Source organism: Ricinus communis, chromosome 6 (assembly GCF_019578655.1).
Source record: "Ricinus communis isolate WT05 ecotype wild-type chromosome 6, ASM1957865v1, whole genome shotgun sequence".
Lineage (NCBI taxonomy): Eukaryota > Viridiplantae > Streptophyta > Magnoliopsida > Malpighiales > Euphorbiaceae > Ricinus > Ricinus communis.
Genome location: NC_063261.1, coordinates 23,529,824 through 23,550,378, shown reverse-complemented (window position 1 = coordinate 23,550,378; position 20,555 = coordinate 23,529,824). Strand labels below are relative to the sequence as shown.

General features: G+C 29.0%; 2 protein-coding genes across 4 annotated transcripts; one reads left to right on the top strand and one right to left on the bottom strand.

Moving 5' to 3' along the window:
- Positions 1 to 3: 3 nt before the first annotated feature.
- Positions 4 to 2,744, bottom strand: LOC8268260 (B3 domain-containing transcription factor VRN1). Of its 2 annotated transcripts, XM_048375384.1 has the most exons (7): positions 2,258 to 2,744; positions 1,525 to 1,987; positions 1,228 to 1,394; positions 790 to 1,069; positions 527 to 673; positions 325 to 409; positions 4 to 221 (listed from the first exon to the last, which is right to left on the bottom strand). In XM_048375384.1, the coding sequence occupies exons 1-7, from the start codon at positions 2,360 to 2,362 to the stop codon at positions 209 to 211; spliced, it is 1,260 nt and encodes a 419-aa protein (XP_048231341.1). In that variant the 5' UTR covers positions 2,363 to 2,744; the 3' UTR covers positions 4 to 208. The 2 variants fall into 2 exon arrangements, with proteins under 2 accessions (XP_048231341.1, XP_015582772.2); XM_015727286.2 differs by lacking the exon at positions 325 to 409 and having other exon boundaries at positions 2,258 to 2,741.
- A 12,468-nt stretch (positions 2,745 to 15,212) lies between these two features.
- LOC8267780 (dof zinc finger protein DOF3.6) lies at positions 15,213 to 19,898 on the top strand. 2 transcript variants are annotated; one of them, XR_007216513.1, is made up of 3 exons: positions 15,213 to 16,144; positions 16,328 to 17,596; positions 19,171 to 19,898. XR_007216513.1 is itself a non-coding variant. In XM_002530798.4 (2 exons), exons 1-2 carry the CDS (start codon positions 16,091 to 16,093, stop codon positions 17,288 to 17,290), a joined length of 1,017 nt encoding a protein of 338 aa, XP_002530844.2. In that variant the 5' UTR covers positions 15,213 to 16,090; the 3' UTR covers positions 17,291 to 17,828. The 2 variants fall into 2 exon arrangements, 1 of the variants encoding a protein (XP_002530844.2); XM_002530798.4 differs by lacking the exon at positions 19,171 to 19,898 and having other exon boundaries at positions 16,328 to 17,828.
- The last annotated feature ends 657 nt before the right edge of the window (positions 19,899 to 20,555 follow it).

Genomic DNA, 20,555 nt, shown 5'->3' with positions numbered 1-20,555 from the left:
GTCTCCTCAAAATCGAGACCTTTTGCGGCATTAATCAACTCAGAGATGCAAACATCACCTGCTTGTACATTGTTATGTGCAAATGCAGGCCATCGGGCTGATAATATACCTCTAGAGGCATAACTAATAAGTTTCACATCCCACTGTCTGTTTTTAACCTGTAACGTTACGTTCGTTGTGCTTTGATTGCTACATTTTGCCATAAAATTCAGTGGTACATGCTGCACAAAGAAGAAGTTTACAAACCATCAATATGTTTTTTGGGGCAATCAAAATGATGCCGAATTCAGAAATTGATAAGAGGAACTTTAAGTTCTTCCCCACCTTGGCAAGTGAAAATGGTGCATGGTAACATAACCGGACATGTGCATCTCAATCATCAATATTTGATTTATTCTGATGACTGAATCTAACATAATTTTATTTAAGACTAGAAATTAGTAACAGATCATTGCATTTAATTTTCAGCTAGTTTTAGTAATGCTTTTCAGTTATGAACTCATTTATAAAGTGTCTACAATCTTACCAGAGGGAAACGCTTCAGCTAGCCTGACTTGATGACCACTTTGAAGAATGTTTTCTGTAAGTTTGTTTGCAGCTTCATCATAAGTCCCTTTAATTATCTTCTTACAGGTCGCATTCTGTTTTTCATGATTCAATTCCTCGCTGTTACCTGCATAAAGAAGACATATTATGTTCTGTTTTCCTTGAGCATTTTGGTAAGATCTGGGTTCATCCCTGGACAAACCAAGATTAAATTAACCATTGCATTTGTAAATCAAAACTGACCGAATGATGGGCTGCTACTTGCATCTTTCCCATTGCGGAATATGACAACTCTAAATGTAGTTTCTTTGCTACTGACCAACTCAAAAGCACAAACATCACCAACTTCCAAACGATTTTCCTGCGCGAATTTCTTCCATCCATTATAGAGTTTTGCAGTTGTTCTTCCATTTGTTTTCGATTTATAGCACTTGACAGGCCAACTCCTCCCATCCATAGCTTTGAGGATGACATCACTGTACTTTTTATCGACATGTTGATTGACAAAGCCTGCTGGTATACCCTGAGCAAGCATTTACAAAGAGAAACGAAAGAATTAAAAATAATAACAATACAATAGAAGCAAGAATCAGAAAAGCCATAAAGATAAATTGAAAAGATGAAAAAAATGATTACCACAGTCTACTGTTGTTTCAAAATCTGAATTAAATCATTACTCACCAATTGATATCCGGGATGAATATATGATGACTGTAGTGTGACCGTGAAAGCGGGATTTTTAGAATTGAAAGCAACCCTTGCTCTCTTAAGCAGATAAGCTTTCTGATCACTACTCAATTGTTGCGTCTTTGCAACTACTACACTCATGCTTCCATTACCAGTATTAGCTGCAGTATTTAAGCCCTCCAGTTAAGAATGAGAACAAACACTAGACAAAAATAAATCAGTACAACCTGAAGAACTCTTTATCTGAACCCCCGCCCAAAATTAAAAAAATCATAAATGACCATTGTATACCTTCATATTGTCTTGTGGGATTTTCTAGCTTTTTCTTCTTCAGTGGCTGGCCTGATGATACCGGTGATTTCTCTTTCCTTTTCCGGCTTGATGAAAAAGCATTCAAGATTTCAACAAAGGCATCTTTTTCAACTTGTTCAACTCTTGGCTCTACAAATTCTTCCTCAAGATCAATAGGGACCTCATTTTCACCATTGTTTCTACATGGATAATCTATCTCCGAAGCACTAGTGTCAAGAATGATTACATTGAAATGGCAATTTCTCTGATCATATTGAAAAACAAGGAAAAATCCAAAAGCTAAAGAGTAAAACTCCATAAATTCTTGCCAACCCTTTTGTAACCAAATTTCACCATTACACTTGATCAACTCTATTCTCCATATGTCACCACTAGGTACTTTCAGTACTACAGTATTTGGCAAAATATCTCCATACTTCCTCACAAACTTCCTTGGGAATCCCTGATATTAAAGAGCATCAAATTCAGTAGTCATTTATATAAAATTGCAGAACATGATAATCATCCAAATTCCAGCCTGGAACAAAAAAAAATTAACTCTAAAGAAATTAAACCTAGAAAATTCTATGAATATAGGATACAAATTCTTTCTTTGAAGGAAAAAGGTGAATTCTTGATATTCTATTATTTTCTATAAAAATTAAATGGAAAAAAAGAAGTTCAACTCTTGATATTATAGTAAGATGAAGGAAATTAGGAAGAGAAGGCTTACAAGCTTCTTGTCACGAATAACATCATTCAGAACGATCTTGAAAAAATGTGGTCTAGTTGCCTTAAACAACAAGCGATCGCTATCTCTTTGAGTAGAAATAGCCATTATTTTAACAACCCTACTCTGATAGGTCTCTTTATCAGAAAAAGTTGATCTTGTATACAACTACAAGAAAAGGGTTTCAAGGTTTTGGTGTGTCGAGCAATTCCTGAGTCCTGCAGTAAAGATTCTTACCCTCTATTATCTTTGCGGTCAAAATTGAAGTCCGGGCATTAATTGCCTACGCCGTCAGCTCTATTACACCAAATTCCTAAATAAATTACACCTAACACTGAAATTTTTCCAATAAAGACAGTATGTTGATAGTGGTAATCTTGCTATTAATGAACAAGATTTTGAAATCTTGAATTAAAAGGCCACATCCTTTCATATTTAGGTTCCTTTGGTATGCGCTAAGTCGGGAGAGAAGGCCTCTTCTCGGAATTAATTGTATTCGAATTATATAGTCAAAAGAATTTCCTGAATAGTAGATAATTCAATTTCTCTTTTATAGAAGAAAAGTAAATATAATTTATTTGATTAATATACCATCATTTAAATCTAAAAAAATTCAAAATTGCACTCTCCAATCTGTTTATTGTTATATCTTTTATTTTCCTTTTCTTGGCCCAATGGTTAATGGATTATATCTCAGTGGCTGAAGACCCCATTTGGGTTTCCAATAAGAAAAGGCTAGTTTCAAATTTACTCTTTATTCGGTTATTTCAGCCATAAACCATTGTGCCTCTTATATATTCGAATTTCTTGTACATTGTTGTGTTATTATTATTATTATTAGTTATTATACGACTCTCTTTATGCCTTCAATACACCTGATAAAATAAATAAAAATAAAAGACAAAAGAAAAAAATGAAAAGAGAAGAGAAGCTAATTAAAAAACTAACTGAATCTTGGATCTCACATGGATGATCATAGGAGCCTCTGATGTACATGGTGAGAAGTGCATTGGTACTCATAAGAACAACATTTTTCTAAATGGGTATGGACCACCATCATCTTTTACCTGATCTCTAATTAAAAAGCAAGCTTAACCAAAATAAGTAACAAAACCATAGCAATGGCAGGTTTATATCATTCAGTTAAAAATTAATTTGGAATCTAACTCAAGAATCTTCACAAGAGTTGAGCACGTGAGCACAATTTAAGCAAGATTTTGTTTGCTTCTTAAATCTCCATTTAAACCTATTTAATTATCTCCTCATCTCACGTGGTCATAAGGGTACATACAAAATAAAATAATGTTTGAACTTCTCTTTACTACTCTGATGCATTCTACTCTAACTCAACTATTAAATGAGTAATGTATATAAAGCTGATATAGAATTATTCTTATTTAAATATAAAATATTTATAATACGTGTCACTTATTTATTAGAATATAATATATTGAAAATAATTATCAATTTTTTTATACAATATCACATAGATATAAGTAAAAGGTTAGTTAATTAAGTTATGTGATTAATCCTTTGTGGGCATCGTTTTGGGAGAGAAAGAAAGATATAGAAAAATTAAGGGGGTGTGTGTGTGTGTGGGGAAGAGAGGTGACAGTAAGACAAACATGCATCGGTTCAATTCGGTTATGTATAAATCATTAGTACCGTATTGAATATAAATGGCATCATATATCATTTTGAATTAATTTTTTCGGTTCAATACAATTTGGTTTGGTGCTATTTTTGAATCAAAACACAACTTTAAATCTTACCTTTAATCAAATACATTAAAAAAATATAATTGACGTCCAAATGAAACTAGTATGAGAATTAGAATTAAATAGAATTGTAATCACATTCTTCAACAACTTGCTTTGCAATTTAATCCACTTGAAAATATAATAATTTAATGTTCAAATATAAACTATTAAAATATTTGTTATTGCTAGCATAATGATATTTTACAGAGGGCTAGCATTAAAATAAAAAATTATAAATTTTATATAGCACTAAAATATAAGTTTAATTTTATGTGTAAGAAACGCAGCTGGCTTAAGGTCTCTAGAGAGTATGAGAGAATAAGCCTATGAATTGAAATTTGAGCCATGCGGCTAGCTATTGTAGCAAATTGTATTAGTAAAAAAAATTAGAGCTTAAGTATATAGTAATAAATAGACATTATATAACAAATATTATATATATACATTATAGATTTTTTATAGAATAAAAAAGTATATTATATCATAGTTAATATTTTATAGGTATTATTTATATAATATATATAATTATTAATAAATATATATAAAAAATTTAGTTTTACGGTTTGGTCCGAATCAGTACAAAACGGCTCGGTTCTAGTACGGTTATTACTAAAAAACCAGTACCACATCATAATAGTAAAATATTTTTAGATAATTTTAGTTCAGTTATAAAAATTTTCGGTTATTTCAGTTTTGGTACTTTTTGGACAGAAATTACCGACTTCCATACTTAACCCATGGTGAGAGCAAGTGGACAAAATAATGGGTTGCAAAAGCTGCAAAACAAGCTTCCTTTCCAACTATGTGTATATGTACAAGAAGGGTTTACTTTTTGCATGAAAATGAGTTAAAGATGATATTCTGCCAAACATTGATTAGATAGGGGAATTAGATTCCGTCACCACCAACCTTAAAATAACTTTCTTTTTTTTTTTTTGAACAAAAAATTAGTTTATCTTATGCTGTTCTTCTTTTCTTCTTTAATAATATCACATGAGTATATCGATATACATAAGTGGATCATGAAGGATTTAGTTGCATGCATGATCCCTTCGAAAGGGAATAAAAAAATTATAGTAAATAATTTATTAGAGTTTGAAAGGAATTTTAGATTTTGTAAGTGTAGAAAAGATTATTACTAATACTATTGTATGCGAATTTAATTTTTACAAAATAGGGTGTTCTCGAGAGGCTATTTAATTTTGACAATGAAATGATGTACTCTAGAGGCTAATGTTTCCCAGGTTAATTAGCCGTAAAAATTAAGGAAAAATAAGCTAACAAAAGAAGAAAAAGAAACCAGTTTGACAATTAATACAATGCAAGTGGAGAAAAGCAATCAAGTTGAATAATTGAACTGTATATATACATATAGGCCATCTTCCTCTTCAGTTTTGTTTATTAAAAACAATTCAACAGAAATGAAATTATAGGTAAAAGTTCAAAATAAAGCAAATGGTTTTCACATTTGTTGAAGGCAATTATCTAAGTTCTGTATGATTTCCCTCTTACTGGAAGAAGAAAAAATGATAGAAATAATCTAAGAATGAAAAGGGTTACCGAGTGAGGATTTTCTTATTCCAAGCCGCGTAAGACTTGACTAAAATTTTTATAGTGTCTGCACTAAGATAAAATAAGTGAGCAATGTATTATTACTAATATTTTAAAGTTGATTGATCGCAAGAAATCTTTTATTATATTCTTGCGATCGGATTCATTTAAAAACTAAATAGTTAATTTATAGTTTAAAATAATCATTCAGTGAATAGCGTTGATTGCCGAGTTACAAATTAGTGAATAGCGTTGATTGCCGAGTTACAAATTAGAAAAACTCTATTAACATTGTTGAAAGATTGAAAATAAGTTTTATTATTTAAGTGAGATTTTTCTTTTATATTTTTTGATTGTAGTGATTTTCATTTTTATTTTTTAATAAGTGAAAGATTTATGTTTCTATTATAAAATATTAGATGAATGATATTTATTTTAATTGTTTATATTAATAGAATTAATTGTCAAAAGAATACTAGATTTTATATTTTTATTAAACTTAATACATAGCTTTTAATTTTTTAAGATTTTAGTATCATATTTTAATATCGATTTTAATTTTAGCTTTTAATAAAATTATTCGTCAAATCAATTGATGTTGTGTGATAACAAATAAAAATTAAGTTAATATTAGAGTTATTGACTTATTTTATTATTAAAATATTATTATTTAAGCACATAATTTTTTTTTAATTTTAAAATTTTATGTGTTTAATCAGTAATATTTTAATAATAGAGTGCAACTCCGTGCTTTTTTTTTCTTATTGTCATTAGGGCAATGCCACGTTAACAGATTTAGCTAGATATGTTATCAGATGCTAAAATTTGAAATTAATATTAAAATATAATGTTAAAATTAAAAATTTAAGAATAAAATGCTAAATTTTGATAATAGATATAGAAACACATAATTTTTTTTGGCAATTGAACTATATCAATAATAATTTTTAATTTTATTTATTTATCAATTTAATATAGAAAAGTATATATTATTAAAAAATATTAATTAGTTGGTGGGTATCATCTTTACATCTAATCAAATTCAAACACTTGACAACTAAATCAATACTAGTGATTTTTAATAATGATAATAATAGTAATAATTGGTCGCAACGCGGAATGTTTTAATCAAATTGCAATCAAAATTTGAAATGAGAGGCCAATTGAAGAGTGGGCCAATGAGACTGACCTTACTAAGATGAACACAAATGCATGGGGACAGAATCTGCTTAATATATGGGTAAAGTTATGTCCAAATCTTACAGAACAATAAAAAGAGGGACAATTCTTTGTTTCTTGGTTTAAGATTTTATTAATTAATACAACATAAATAGGACATCATCCTTACTTTTAGGCACTGGTCATATTTAAATATGAGGTGTCAAGGCAAAACGTAGTGCTCTTAGCTATTCGAGATATATACATAAATTTAATATATGGTATTTGTTTATGTAATTGGATAGAAAATATGGAGCACCTCACTGCAAAAGAAGAATGCATAAGCTGAAAAGATCAGAAAGTCACTTTCTTTTTTCTTTAATAATCTCTTATAGTTGTAAAAATCTGTTTTTCTATTTTAATAGATACAATTTTTACAAATAATAATAATAAAACAAGAGGAACATATATAATTATAATAATTATGTGATTGATTCTTCAAAAAGAAAGTTGTACACATATCATAGAAGGTAATTGTCATGAACAGGTCAAACTAAAAAACAAAGAAGAAGATCTCATAACATAATAATTATCAAATGAGTCTTCAGAAAATGAATGAGAAATGTTAACTTTTCGGAAACTTGATTTGAACTTCTACCAAATTGATATCGTAAGCCACATACAAGCTCCAGATCTAGTGTCACTGACCATCATACTATATTTTATATATATATATATAACATGTTATTTCACCAACCCTTCTTCAAGGTTTCATCTTTGTTCCAAAAATCAATTAAGCTTATCAAATTTTAAAACAGTGCTACAAGCATATCCGGATTAGTTAATTGTAATGATTGAGGTGGGCAATCTCATTAAAAACCTTCAAGGAGTAAAAGTTATGAAATATTCTTAGTTATTTCAGCTGGATTTCTACCTCTATGTTCTTACTTTTTGCACCCTCAAGAAGTAAAAAAGAAAAAGAAAAACCTGTCCTCGCACAGGCAGGCCTTAACTGAATAGAGAATAAAATAACTTGTAATTGATAATTTAAGAAAACGTGATCCAAATCCTGTTAACATATAGTGATAAAGCAAGCAAATACAGATAAGTAATGTAACACAATTACGTGCCCAAGCTTTTCAGGGCACATGCATGCCTGATGGATGATGTCAACACAAAATGAGGATTGCTACCAGGCTTGAATCAATTATAGGCCAAAAGTTTTATTATGATTAATATTATATATATATATGTATGTATCTATCGTTGATATCTAGGAAGGTATCAGGTGTGGTATAAAATTAAAAAAAAAATGTTTACACAATAAGAATTCATGAATATAAATGTTCGATTTTCAAATAAGAGGGAGATAACTATAATTAGGGTCAATATTAGGGGGAGAAATGTAATTTGCTAATTCTTATTGTAAATTTAGTTGTTATATGTCTTTATTTTTTATTTTATTGATACTAGTCATTGCACAGCGTTATTATTATTTTAATTATAAAATTAAGTTTATAATTATAATTTAATAAATTTTTAATATTTAATATTGATTTATAAAATTTTAAAAAATAATAACAAACTAACAGTTTTTAAATGTCCTTAATTTTTTTTAAACCTCTAAAATTTTATTAATGCAATAATATAAAATTATTTTAAAGAGTAATTATTATTTAATGTTAATATTATATAAATTAACATATCAATATAATGAATCTTTCTATTTTTAAAATTAAAAATTTATTATATAATTAAATATAATATTAAAAATATTATTTTCTAGAATTAGAATTATTATATATTTATTGGTTAAGGTAATATTATAATATAATTAAAATGCTACTTTTTAAGATTAAAATTATTATCTAATTATAAAACTAATTTACTAGTTAATATAATATTAAGTATAACTAATATGTTACTTTTTATGATATAATTAGTATCATTATTTGATTAGAGAACTATTTATTAGTTGATGTAATATTAGAATATAATTAATATGTTAGTTTTTAAAGTTAGAGTCAATGATTAATTAGGAATGTAAATTATAAATAAAAAATTTAATAGAAAAAACTATAAAATTACACATAAGTTTAAATTCCATACATAAAAAATAAGTATACATATTAAAATAAAATATTTGTGTGTCAAAAATTAAGCATACATGTGAAAAAAATTTAAATCTTAGAAATTAATATATATTAATTGTTTACCCGTGCGTTGCACAACCGTTATTATTATTTTGATTATATAATCAAATTTATAAATACAATTTAATAAAATTTTTAATATTTAATATTGATTTATAATATCTTAAAAAATAATAGCAAATTAACTATTTTTAAATATTTATAATGTTTTTAAATTTTATTAGTGCAATAATGTAAAACTTATTTTTAAAATATTTATTTATTAATTCTAATATTATATAAATTAATACTATCAATATAATTGACATTATTACTAGCGAACATAATATTTAAAAATATTATTTTCTATAATTAAAATTATTATCTAATTATAAAATTAATTTATTAGTTAATATAATATTAAAATATAAGAAATATACAATTTTGTAAAATAATCATTATCTAATTAGTGTAAAGAAAACAAAAAAGCCTAGTTTAATTAGTGTAAAATTAATATTTTCTATTTTGTAATGAGAGAATATTAATGTAAAGAAGAAAACAAAAAGAAAATTGAACTCAATACAATATATACCTAGAATATTTTCTAACATTTGATTTTCTAAAAAATTCTTTTTATTTTTAAAAAGCCTCAGCAGTTTCGCATTTAAATTGTTTGGAAATGTCACTATAATGATCAAATTAGGAATCATCAAGGGATCAGATCATGTATATACTATCATGGTATCAATCCATTTTGGTAGAAATATCCCTTGCACTAGCTACTAGAGTACATTCTCTCGAATCAAATTCCCAAAATCATACCTACCTTCAAACATAACTTTTCTAGACTCGCATAAGAGTTTAAGAGTAAAACCTCTTTAAAGTTATAAAATAAGATTAAATTAATTTTACTATTATGAAAAAAATTATAATTTAATAAAGGCATAGTTATTAAAATTACTTTCTAATTTTATTTTAATAGTTCATTTTCAATTTATATTTGAATTAAGGAAGCTAAGATTTTTTTTTCTTAATAACATTAACTTTTTCCACTTTCTTAAATTATCTTTATTGAGAATTTTATTTTATTAAGTGAATTATGGGTATAATAATATAAATGGTCACTGAACTGTATACGTGGTTTTATTTTAATTACAAAATCTTAATTTGCTTCATCTCAATCATCCAATTTTAATTTGATTTCAATTTAGTCACTTTACAACTAAAAAATTGACACGTGACAAAAACAACCAATAAAAAAAATTATAATTAAAAAAGATAAATATGAAATATCAATTTTCTATTGGAATAGAAATGAAATATATACTATAGTATCAAATCAAATTTAAGGTATTTATGGGGAACATGCAAAGTCTGTTTAAAATTCTACAATCTTATAACTTTGTTTAATGTATATATTATCTCGAACAATTTTAGATAAATATCTTATTTCATCTTAAACCTTTAATATAATATAGCAATATTTTCTATAATATACAAATAATTATTACTATATGGAGACAAATTATTCGAAAGTGGAGTTATAATATACAAATTATTATTACTATAACCTACCATAATATAGAGTTTATTTTTATAACCTAGCAAGACCTAAAGCTCCAGAAGTTTGTCACCAGAAGCAAAGAGTGCCAACATCATATACAACTCAGAACACTAAAGGAGCAGAAGAAAAGGAATTAAATTGCATAGTGAGAGATTAAGAAGGAGGAGGACATTATGAGAAACTAATGCAAATGGAGAAGGAAGTAATTCTGAAATAGGCAAAGAAAATAAGATTAGAGAAATAATAATAAAAAAAAAAAATCGTATGCTACAGTATCAAAATCAAACGACAAATTTGAGTTACAGCTTAAACTTGATTTGACGAGATAATCTGCTGTTGCATTAAAAATGTGAATAAGCTTAAATTAAACGATAATACATGTTAATACATTATTTTTCAGTGTCCTAAAGTTTCCAAGGACGTGAAGTTGTCTAAGGACCTATTTACCTAATCGGTCACATTAATTTGATTCCATTTCTAGATGCATGTTGCTGAAGGAGTTAGCCTAGGCCGTGGTCTGTTTCAAGCCTGAAACTAGAACATAAACGGACCGGTGAAATCTGAAACTGAGTTTGAACCGGTCCTAAATTGGTAGAGGCAGTTCAAGACCGATTCTCTCTAACTGAAATTATAATTGTCAGTTCTAGATCCAACTCGAGAAAGAAGATTAAAAAAAAAACGAAATGATAAAACTTTTTTTTATAATAGTTTTATTTTTATAATAGTTAAAATTAGCCGAACTGAAACCATGAATCAAAACCGGCTGATTGCTAAGGCCACATAACAATGAACCAAAACCACCGGTTTATGATGTGTGACCAGAATTAGAGAGAGTTATTTGAATTCGATAATTGGAGTGCTTTTGAAATGGCGATGGATTCATCTTCCTTAGGATCTATAGTCTTAACTGAACAAAAAAAAAATTGTTATATAGAGACTATCACTGTAAATAGAAATTAGGCTTGTCTTAAACTTTTTTTAAGAAGGCAAAAAGAACAGTGAAATGTGAGAGGGCCAATTGATTCATTTCTTATCTACTGTTCTGCATAAGTGAAAAATTCTATTTAATATAGAGTACTATTTTCAAATTTAGTTTAAATGAATTAATTAATAGGTATAGCAAAGAGTTTATGAGGCAACATGTACATTCTTGGGAGGCTGTTCAGAGAAGAAGGTGTTAAGTGGACCTTATTAATAAGCATCTGATGTGGCACATGCATTAGGGAAAAAAGCAATGATCTCCCGACCATAAGCATCTGATGCCGACTGGTCTTTCCACTCCATATCCGGCGGCTTGGGCACCACCATGGTCCAAGATCATCTCTACCACCCATGAGGACGAGCCTCCTTATTTCTTCTCTTTAGGCCTACAGAGAGACTAGTGAAGGTTACATAACTAAGGAAATACACTTTTGGGCTAATATGATTGTTGCATTTACCTATCATACATCACTAAAAAGGTGTACTTATCCATAGTAAAGCGATGCTTGCTTGTTCAAGCTTTCAGAAATCACACACATATATAACATATATATAATTTATTTTTATTCTTAGATTAAAAGTAAATCATAATATAATTATAAGATTGTAAAAGATACATATTATTTTATATCTACCTCCAAAATTCAAATTAAATATAAAATAAAATAGTATGACTTCGGAAATAATATGAGATATACAAATTGGTTTTCTATTTTTTAAAATATATTATTAAACCCTATAATTTAGCTTTATTTACACCATACTGATATCAGATACATAAATTATCATCACATCTAAAACTAAAAGTACAAAAGTTTACCATTTGATTTAGTCAAACTATTTACAGAAAAAGAAATGGATGAATTTTTCTAAATATTAATTCATGATCTGGTTCATATTCAAACTCAAGATCCCAGTAAGATTAGATGGATATGCCAATTAGGTATAATTGTAGCAATTCGAAAGATCTCTTAATCATAATATTCAGGCAATAAATTATTAATCCGAGAAAAGAATCATTTTGCAATTAATATGGAAAAACCATATAATTAGCAGTTGATCGACCATGATATATGCAGACTTATTTACTAAGTGTATAAATACTGTACTTTATGAAAAATAATATGAATTATGTGAATTATGTATAAAATTCAATTGAATTCTGGAATTAACTACTTCTGATGTAGTTAATCTAAAACTTAGTTGATTAGTTAAGTTCTGTTCTTTAATATAATCAAAATAACAAAAGTTTAAATTTTAGAATTACAACTTTAATAATACGGTACCCAACTTAAAATCAAGATTTCTATATATATTCACTTTAAATTCACAATAATTCTATATTATCACTTTCTTTCAATTGTCATCATTATAAATTCTCATATATTATATGCATTATTTCACCTTTTTCTTGATTTGTATATATTCACTTTAAATTCACAAGACAACAGATTTCAAAGGCACCCTTAGATTGATGCACATTTTGGCTTTCAAGTAGTATTACTTAATATGCTAAAAAATGAAAAAAAAAAAGGTTGTGTTAATTTAATTAAATAGCTTGAGCATTAGAAATTTGGAAACCGGGTTATTTGGCTTCGAAATTGCTACTTACTAATTAGTTGGATGTAAAATGATCTGAATGGTTTGAGCTTGATTCGAATTCGGCTCGTATTTTATTTTGTTCAAACTCGTTCAGAAAATATATGATGATCTCAGTTTGATCTTATTTTTAAGTTCGTTAAGAATTCAAGTCGAGCATGAGAAGACAAAAGCTCGGTTCGTATATTTATGAGCTTTTAGGCTCGTTATAGATAATATATTATCAATAATAATAATAGAGATTTTGTATTTAACTAGAAAATATTTTTATACACTCACATTTAAATTTGTAAATATTTTATAAATCAAAGTTTGAAAAGAATAAATGACATGCAATAATCTTCTTTTACGAGCTAATTCTTATCTCTTATTCTCAGTTTAGGAAAATATTCTTATTTAGTTTTTTAAATGAATTTTTTCATCATTTTAAGCTTATTATTCTGTAATTTTTTCCTATTAATTTCATTGTTAAGAAAATTTATTTTATTTTTATTATTCTATAATAAAAATAAACTAAAATATTAAAAAATAATAATATTGTGAACAGCTCAAACTTGACTCGGGCTCGATTCATTTTTTAACTTGTTCGAACTCCTTCAAAATATTTCAAATCCGAACCGATTTCGATTACTAATATGATTTTATCAAGTTGAACTTGAACAATGATGTGGTTAGATCATTCGACTCGTTTTCACTTCTAGAAATGGATCTACCATTGCAATTACTAATTACTTATTGTTACTATATTTCTAGTTTAATATTATATACAAAATATTATTTTTCTAATTTTTCACTGATCACTTTTAAATTAGTGGTGGTCCCTTTCCCCTCTTATTTTATATTAATTAGTCTTAATAAATAAATATTAGTGTATTCTTAAAGGAGTTTTATGGTCCTTCATTATAGGAGTGTGAAGTTCTTCTTTGATAAAAGTTTTTTTACAGTCATCCATGGAGGTGTTGAGTGCTCTTTCTATAGGAGTGGTGAAGTGAAAGAAAAAATTTAATTTGACATTTAAATAATTGGACTCGTTAAAAATACATATAAAGTCGATATGTTGTTTAATAATACTATCGAGTGGAACGTTTTTCCTGCAAAATCGCAATCTACTGCTTTGTCAATACCATTGATGATTGCTAAAAGTAAATTTCTTATACATACCTCTTGATATTTGATATTTATTTTTATCTTTTATATCATAATATACTTGTTGATTTTTATTTATAATATATTCATATTTCTTCTAAAAGAAATGATGTTTCTCCATCAAAATCATATATATAATATTCTAACCACCTATCCATTTTATCCTTCACCTCACCATTTTATTCTCTTAATAGATTCCAAAATTTCATAAAAAATCATTTATTTCAAAATTTCTTGTATTCAACAAATTTAATTTTAGATATTTTAAATTCTCTTATTAAATTATAAAAAATGCCTCCAATGCTTTACTTATATATTATTAATTATTTTTTATATGCAATTCAATTTCATTCATACGGGTGCTTGAAAGTGCTACATTTTAAAGCCTGCTATTCCTTATTTATATATTTTACCTTTATCCGGCGTTTATTTTCTGCCTTCATCAGACAGTTTCAGGGCTACGATCTCACAAATATGCTTAATTTGAAGGAAAAATTAAAACTAATTTATTTGATTCATTTGAATATGTTGCGCTTCATCTGCCATTATCCCACGAGATCAATAAAATCAATCTAGATGCTGGTTCATTCAATTTCTTATACAGAATTTTCCTTTTGCCCTAACACTTTGACCTCTCTAAATTTCATGTCAAATTATAATTTATTATTCGTATGAAAGAAGAATGTTATGCTTTTTACATATTCTCTTTAATCCAGTTCTCAGCCTTATTCTACCACCTGAACTGGGCTCAGGCAGGCAATCAATTCCCTCGTGTTTGATATTTAATTCATTTCAGAGCATTGACCGAAAATTATACATATTCATCCAAAAGAACTATAATTCTTAGAAATTTCGTGAGAACATTTTTAGAGAATATTGCTAAATAGTAGCTGGGATTTGCTTCTTTTTTTTTACCCCAACAATAATATTCCATTTCTTTTCACATTTGCGTATATTTATACATGAATTATCATACTATTTAAATGTAACTGTTGTACGAGTAATATATATTTGAAATATTTCATATTTTATAAAATATGTGTTTTAAATTTTATAATTATTTTATATATAATTTATCCAGCCTTTAAGTTAATATATTTGAAATAGTGTATATAGAATTTGGATGAGATTCTCAGCAATTAGCCATTTTCTATTTAGTCCCTTTTGGTAGGTGAGTCTTGAATTGTGACACTACAAGGCATAAAAGGGTATGCATAAAGCTTTAGCTCCCAATAATCTACATAAAGAAACAATTATTCATTAAAAAACTTACATATTTTCCATGCAAACAAAAATAAATTTAAGAGGAAAAAAAAAAAAAAGAAAACTCTGCCAGGAGACAGACCCAAGAAACAAAGGTACATTCGATAGTGACACTCCCACCCATGACTGCCCCCACCAAGACCCACTTTTCCTTTTCCATTTTTAATTATGTTGATTATCATTTTAATTTAATTAATAATTTGCTAATTAAACTTAAATTTAGGGTTCTATCTCTCTCTCTCTACCTTTTTCATTCTTTTGTACATGCATGGCCACTAATCACTTTTTCTTGATGGATACTGTAAAACAGTATAAAAAGAAGCTTACAGGCTAAGAAATTAAAAACAAAAAAAGGTTTCGTTTCATTCCTTCAAAGTTCAAACCCTAAAAATTTAATAAAACAAAAAGAGGGAAAGAGAAAGGGAAACAAAAACAGAGAGAAAGACTTGAAGAGAGGAGAGACCAAAGAAACAAAATAAATGAACACAATACAGACTCCCCTTTATCTTTCCATGATCTCCACTACTTCTTTCTCTGCAACTCTCTTCTTGATGTGATTCTCCACCATATATCTCTCAAAGAAAATAAAACTAAAAAAAGAAAGAAAAGAAAGAAAAGAAAGAAAACCTCATTAACCTTTACAAAAGAAAAGATATAGAGGATTAAAGCCCAAGCACACACCATGGTTTTCTCATCCATTAATCCAGTCTATCTAGATCCACCCAACTGGCATCAGGTTAATTTTCTCTTCTTTTCTTTGCTCTCTATTAGCTGCATAGCTTCCTCGCCAAAAAAGAACAAGCAAAAGATATATACATAATATTCCTATATATGCTTTTTTATTTTTATCTTTTCTTGAATATACTATGTATTTCATTTTTGTCCAATCTCTAATATTTAACCTTTCAATTTTTTGCAGCAATCTAATCAACAACCCGGAGGAGCTGGCGGTGAAAGCCATCAACTTCCACCACCTCCACCGCCACCAGGTGGCGGCGGCGGTGTTGGTGGTGGTGGTAGTGGTGGAAGCACAGGCTCAATCAGGCCTGGTTCGATGGCAGAAAGAGCTAGAATGGCTAAAGTACCACAGCCAGAAACAGCACTAAAATGTCCAAGATGTGAATCAACAAATACAAAATTTTGTTACTTCAATAATTATAGTCTTACTCAGCCTAGACACTTTTGCAAGACTTGCAGGAGATACTGGACTAGAGGTGGTGCACTAAGGAACGTGCCGGTTGGTGGTGGATGTAGAAGAAATAAAAGAAGTAAAGGAAGTAATAGATCGAAATCTCCATCTAAAGCTGGTTCTAGCTCAAGCAGTGGGCTTGTTTCTAATAGCTGCATTAATGATATTATAGGGCACATGCCGCCACCACCTCCTCACTTGCCAATCTTGCCTCCTTTGCATCATCTTACTGACTTCAATTCCACAGATATTGGGTTAAATTTTAGCGGAATACAGCATCAGGTGGTAGCCCCAGCCGGTGGTGGTGCTGGTATGGAGTTTCAGATTGGCAGTACTAGCTCAGGTGGTGGTGGTGGTGTTGGGTCTATTTTATCTAGTGGACTTGTTGATCAATGGAGATTACAACAAGCACAACAGTTCCCTTTCTTGCCAAATTTAGAGCCTGGATTGTATCATTTTGAAGGTGAAGGTGCTGGGCCTCCAAATTATGTTGGTCAGCTTAGGTCTAAGCCATTGGAGACTGGGGTTACTCAGAGAGCATCAGTAAAAATGGAAGAAAACAATCATCATCACCAAGGGTTGAATTTGTCAAAGAATTTTTTTTCAGGAAATGATCAATTTTGGGGTGGTAATAACAATGCATGGACTGATATTCCTGGTTTCAATTCCTCTTCTACAAGCCATCTCTTGTGATCTTATATCATCTAGGCCATCAATTAATTTGTGATCTTGATGCCCTTCTATATGTTCTCTTCAAAACTCCATCCAGTCTTGGTATTTTTGATCCAATGAATTAATACAGGTTCTTCTATGAGAAAAGCGATCAACTGATTATCAAAGACAAAATATTTTTCAAGTCTCAGCCGATGGATCGACCACCCTAACTTTGTAAGTTCCAAATCCAAGAGTCTAATTAAGATGGTGAAATAAATGAGAAGGATGGATCCAAGGAAGTTGCATGTCTCTCCATGATCTCTACTGAAAGTAATTAGAAAAATGGTAGGCTTTCTAGTACTCTTGAATTTTTTTTGCTTGTTATTTCTCTTTTTTTTTCTTGGAGGTTTATCTTGTATTCTATGAGTATATTTACAGAAGTAAGGTCTATGTGTTCATGGAGTACTTGGGATCTTTCCGGTATATCTGACATGAAAAGCTATATTGTTATATTTGATCAAATGCACTGTACTAAGTGACTTTCCTTGAATTTGTGATATGTTAAAATTGCTCATCATTTCTTTATTTTGCTTTTTATTGGAATCAACTTAGTTAAATTATCACTAAATAAATGGCAATTATTGAAAAAAAATGTTTTGCATTAGTTATGTACAAGAATCATTCTTCTTCTTCTTCTTCGTCTTCTTCTTCTTCTTCTTTTCTAAATCTTTTTTTTGAGAGTTGATTCTCGGCCACGCTCTCTGTTCATCTACAGTAATTAGTTTGCTTTGGTAAAATCCATCTTTAATTCTAATTATAAGTGGCAAAAGGGATTCAGTCTCCACACACTTGTTAAACGTTAGGTGCAGCTAGCTCCAGAAGAAGTGACTAGCTTGACTAATTTTATGAAATGTAGAACTCCATACCCTGCAAAACTCTCTCTCTCTCTCTAGCTAGTGGGTATTATATATGAAGAGAGAGCACTTTACTTCTTTTGCTCTTTTAGGCCAACACAGTAACCAAGCTATTTCCTTTTGTGGTGAGCTCTGAATGCTATACTAATATGTTAGATCTTTAAACTATGATCATAAAATATATACTTTGATTATGCCTCGTTTCATCACTATCAGACTTGAACTGATCTCTCATTGATTTCTCAGAACCTTTAATCCGCCATTTAGGCAAATTCCAAAGCCTCCATATGTTACTTGGTCCCATACACTTTTGGAAATTTTACCAACCGTTAGTTATTTAACTTATTCTATTCTTCACCCACCCAGGAAAAACCGTTTGAAACACATCTAAGTTTGTGCTCTTTTTCTTTAGATTTTGACACCATGACACTGGTTTTAGGAAGCATAAATTGAGGACGTACGTACAAATTTGTTTTGTTATGGTTTGAGTTGGAGACTATAAATGATTATACAATTATGGGATATTGACCAAAAAATGAGAAGTACTTGTTTGTTGTATATGACAGTTGCAAACTCAGAGTAGTAGAAGAAGTAGAAAATAAGGCCAAAATTCACACTCAAACCTATGCAACAAATCGACTTAAAATCCTAGTATAGGATTCTGGAATTTTGTTAGCAAAAACCAACGTAAGACTATGGCTCTACACATGGTCAAAAGTTGTACAAAAATAAATGTAACAAAAAGAGAAAAGAAAAATTAAAAAAGAAACCTAGACCAACTAAACCCCTTTGTTCTAATTTTGATAACCTTTGGAATGTATAATCCAATATAAAACAATATCTGCAATCATTTATGTTTAACAAATTTTAAATTTTCTTTTTCTTTAACTCAAGAGATTATGATGTCATTAAAGTGTTAATCTTTTTGGGTTATAATTTTATAAGAGAATGGAATCTGTATTTTGGATCTGCTTTTTCATTAACCAAGACTGTTTTACCAACAAGGAATAAAGCTATCCCTAAACTGTCCATCAAAGAAGAAAAGAAAAAGGCATACACAGTACTACTCTCTCTCTCTCTCTCTCTTTCCATGTGGATGTAAGAGTGAAGCAGCCACTGAGGATATGGTTTTTCCTGGTCGGTTGGTTACTTGTGAGGTACAAGATTGGATAGGTGATCTCAAATTTGTTTGATAGAAAAGAAAAAAAGAAGAGTATCAAAGGTATAAAAAATGAAAATTAAAAAGAAGAAGAAGAAGAAGAAGAAGAAGATTTGAAGAAGAGAGTGCTCGGAAATCCAAGCAAGGAAATGGGGTATTATTGATATAATGTTGTTGATGCCCACATGTAATAGAATAGGCGTGAGTATGTTCTCTCTGTTTCCATGGCAGCTTTCGCTTTTGAGAGGTCATATTGTTGTTATTGCTTCTCTTTTCTTTTCTTTTCTTTCCCTTATCTTTTATTTTCCCTTTCTTTCTTTTATTCCTTTGAGTATGAGATTCCAATCTATGCTCTCTCTCTCTCTCTCTCTCTCTCTCTCTCTCTCTCTCTCTCGTTGTTTCTTCTTTCCTATTTTTACAGTACTACTCACGTTCTTCCACATGTGCTCAATCATGTATTGGTGTTTAGATTCTTGGTCATTTCTAGATACCTGTTTGGGAAATTTTACATTTCTTTTCAAATAAAAACAAGAGTAAAAAAGATAATAAAAAATCTATATTCTTTGTTCTTCCACTCGAAATACCTTATTTTACTTCCTCGTTTCTTAATATTTTTTCGTTTTCAATAATAAAAATCATTCTGGAATCGTCCTTGACATTCTGGTAATTAAGAAAAAGCCCATATTCATGAATATAAATTGAAATTGGAGAGACTAAATAGCTGTATATGAAGCCTAGCTATGAACAAGTACTTAAAACTAAAGATTTGAATGAACCACGAGGAACCCTACACGTGAAAGCACACAGCTTTAAGGAGGGACCTAAATCAAGACAACCCGAAAGTAAGATCTAGCTAGCTAAGATCTCGAATCTTCTATATCACAATGTCCTTTCTATGCGGCCCTAGAATTTCATTGATCAATATCAGCAGCAACTGCCTTTTGATTTGCAATTAACAATGAACAAATGAATAAATTCTCTTCTTAATTAACCTATATTAATTTCACAAACACAGCATGCTCCAAGCTAATTTTTGTTAATATTTTTATTCCTCGAGCTATCTAATTATCTCTGAATATGGCTTTCACAATTATTAAAGGACCTAATTAGTTAAGAAATAAGGTCCCCATAATGAATTAAGGTTATTATCTTATCTAGTTTTTTTTTCCTTTTCTTTTCTCCAGAAATAAGACTAATTATCTGCTCTATCATTCTTCCCAATCAATGAGGG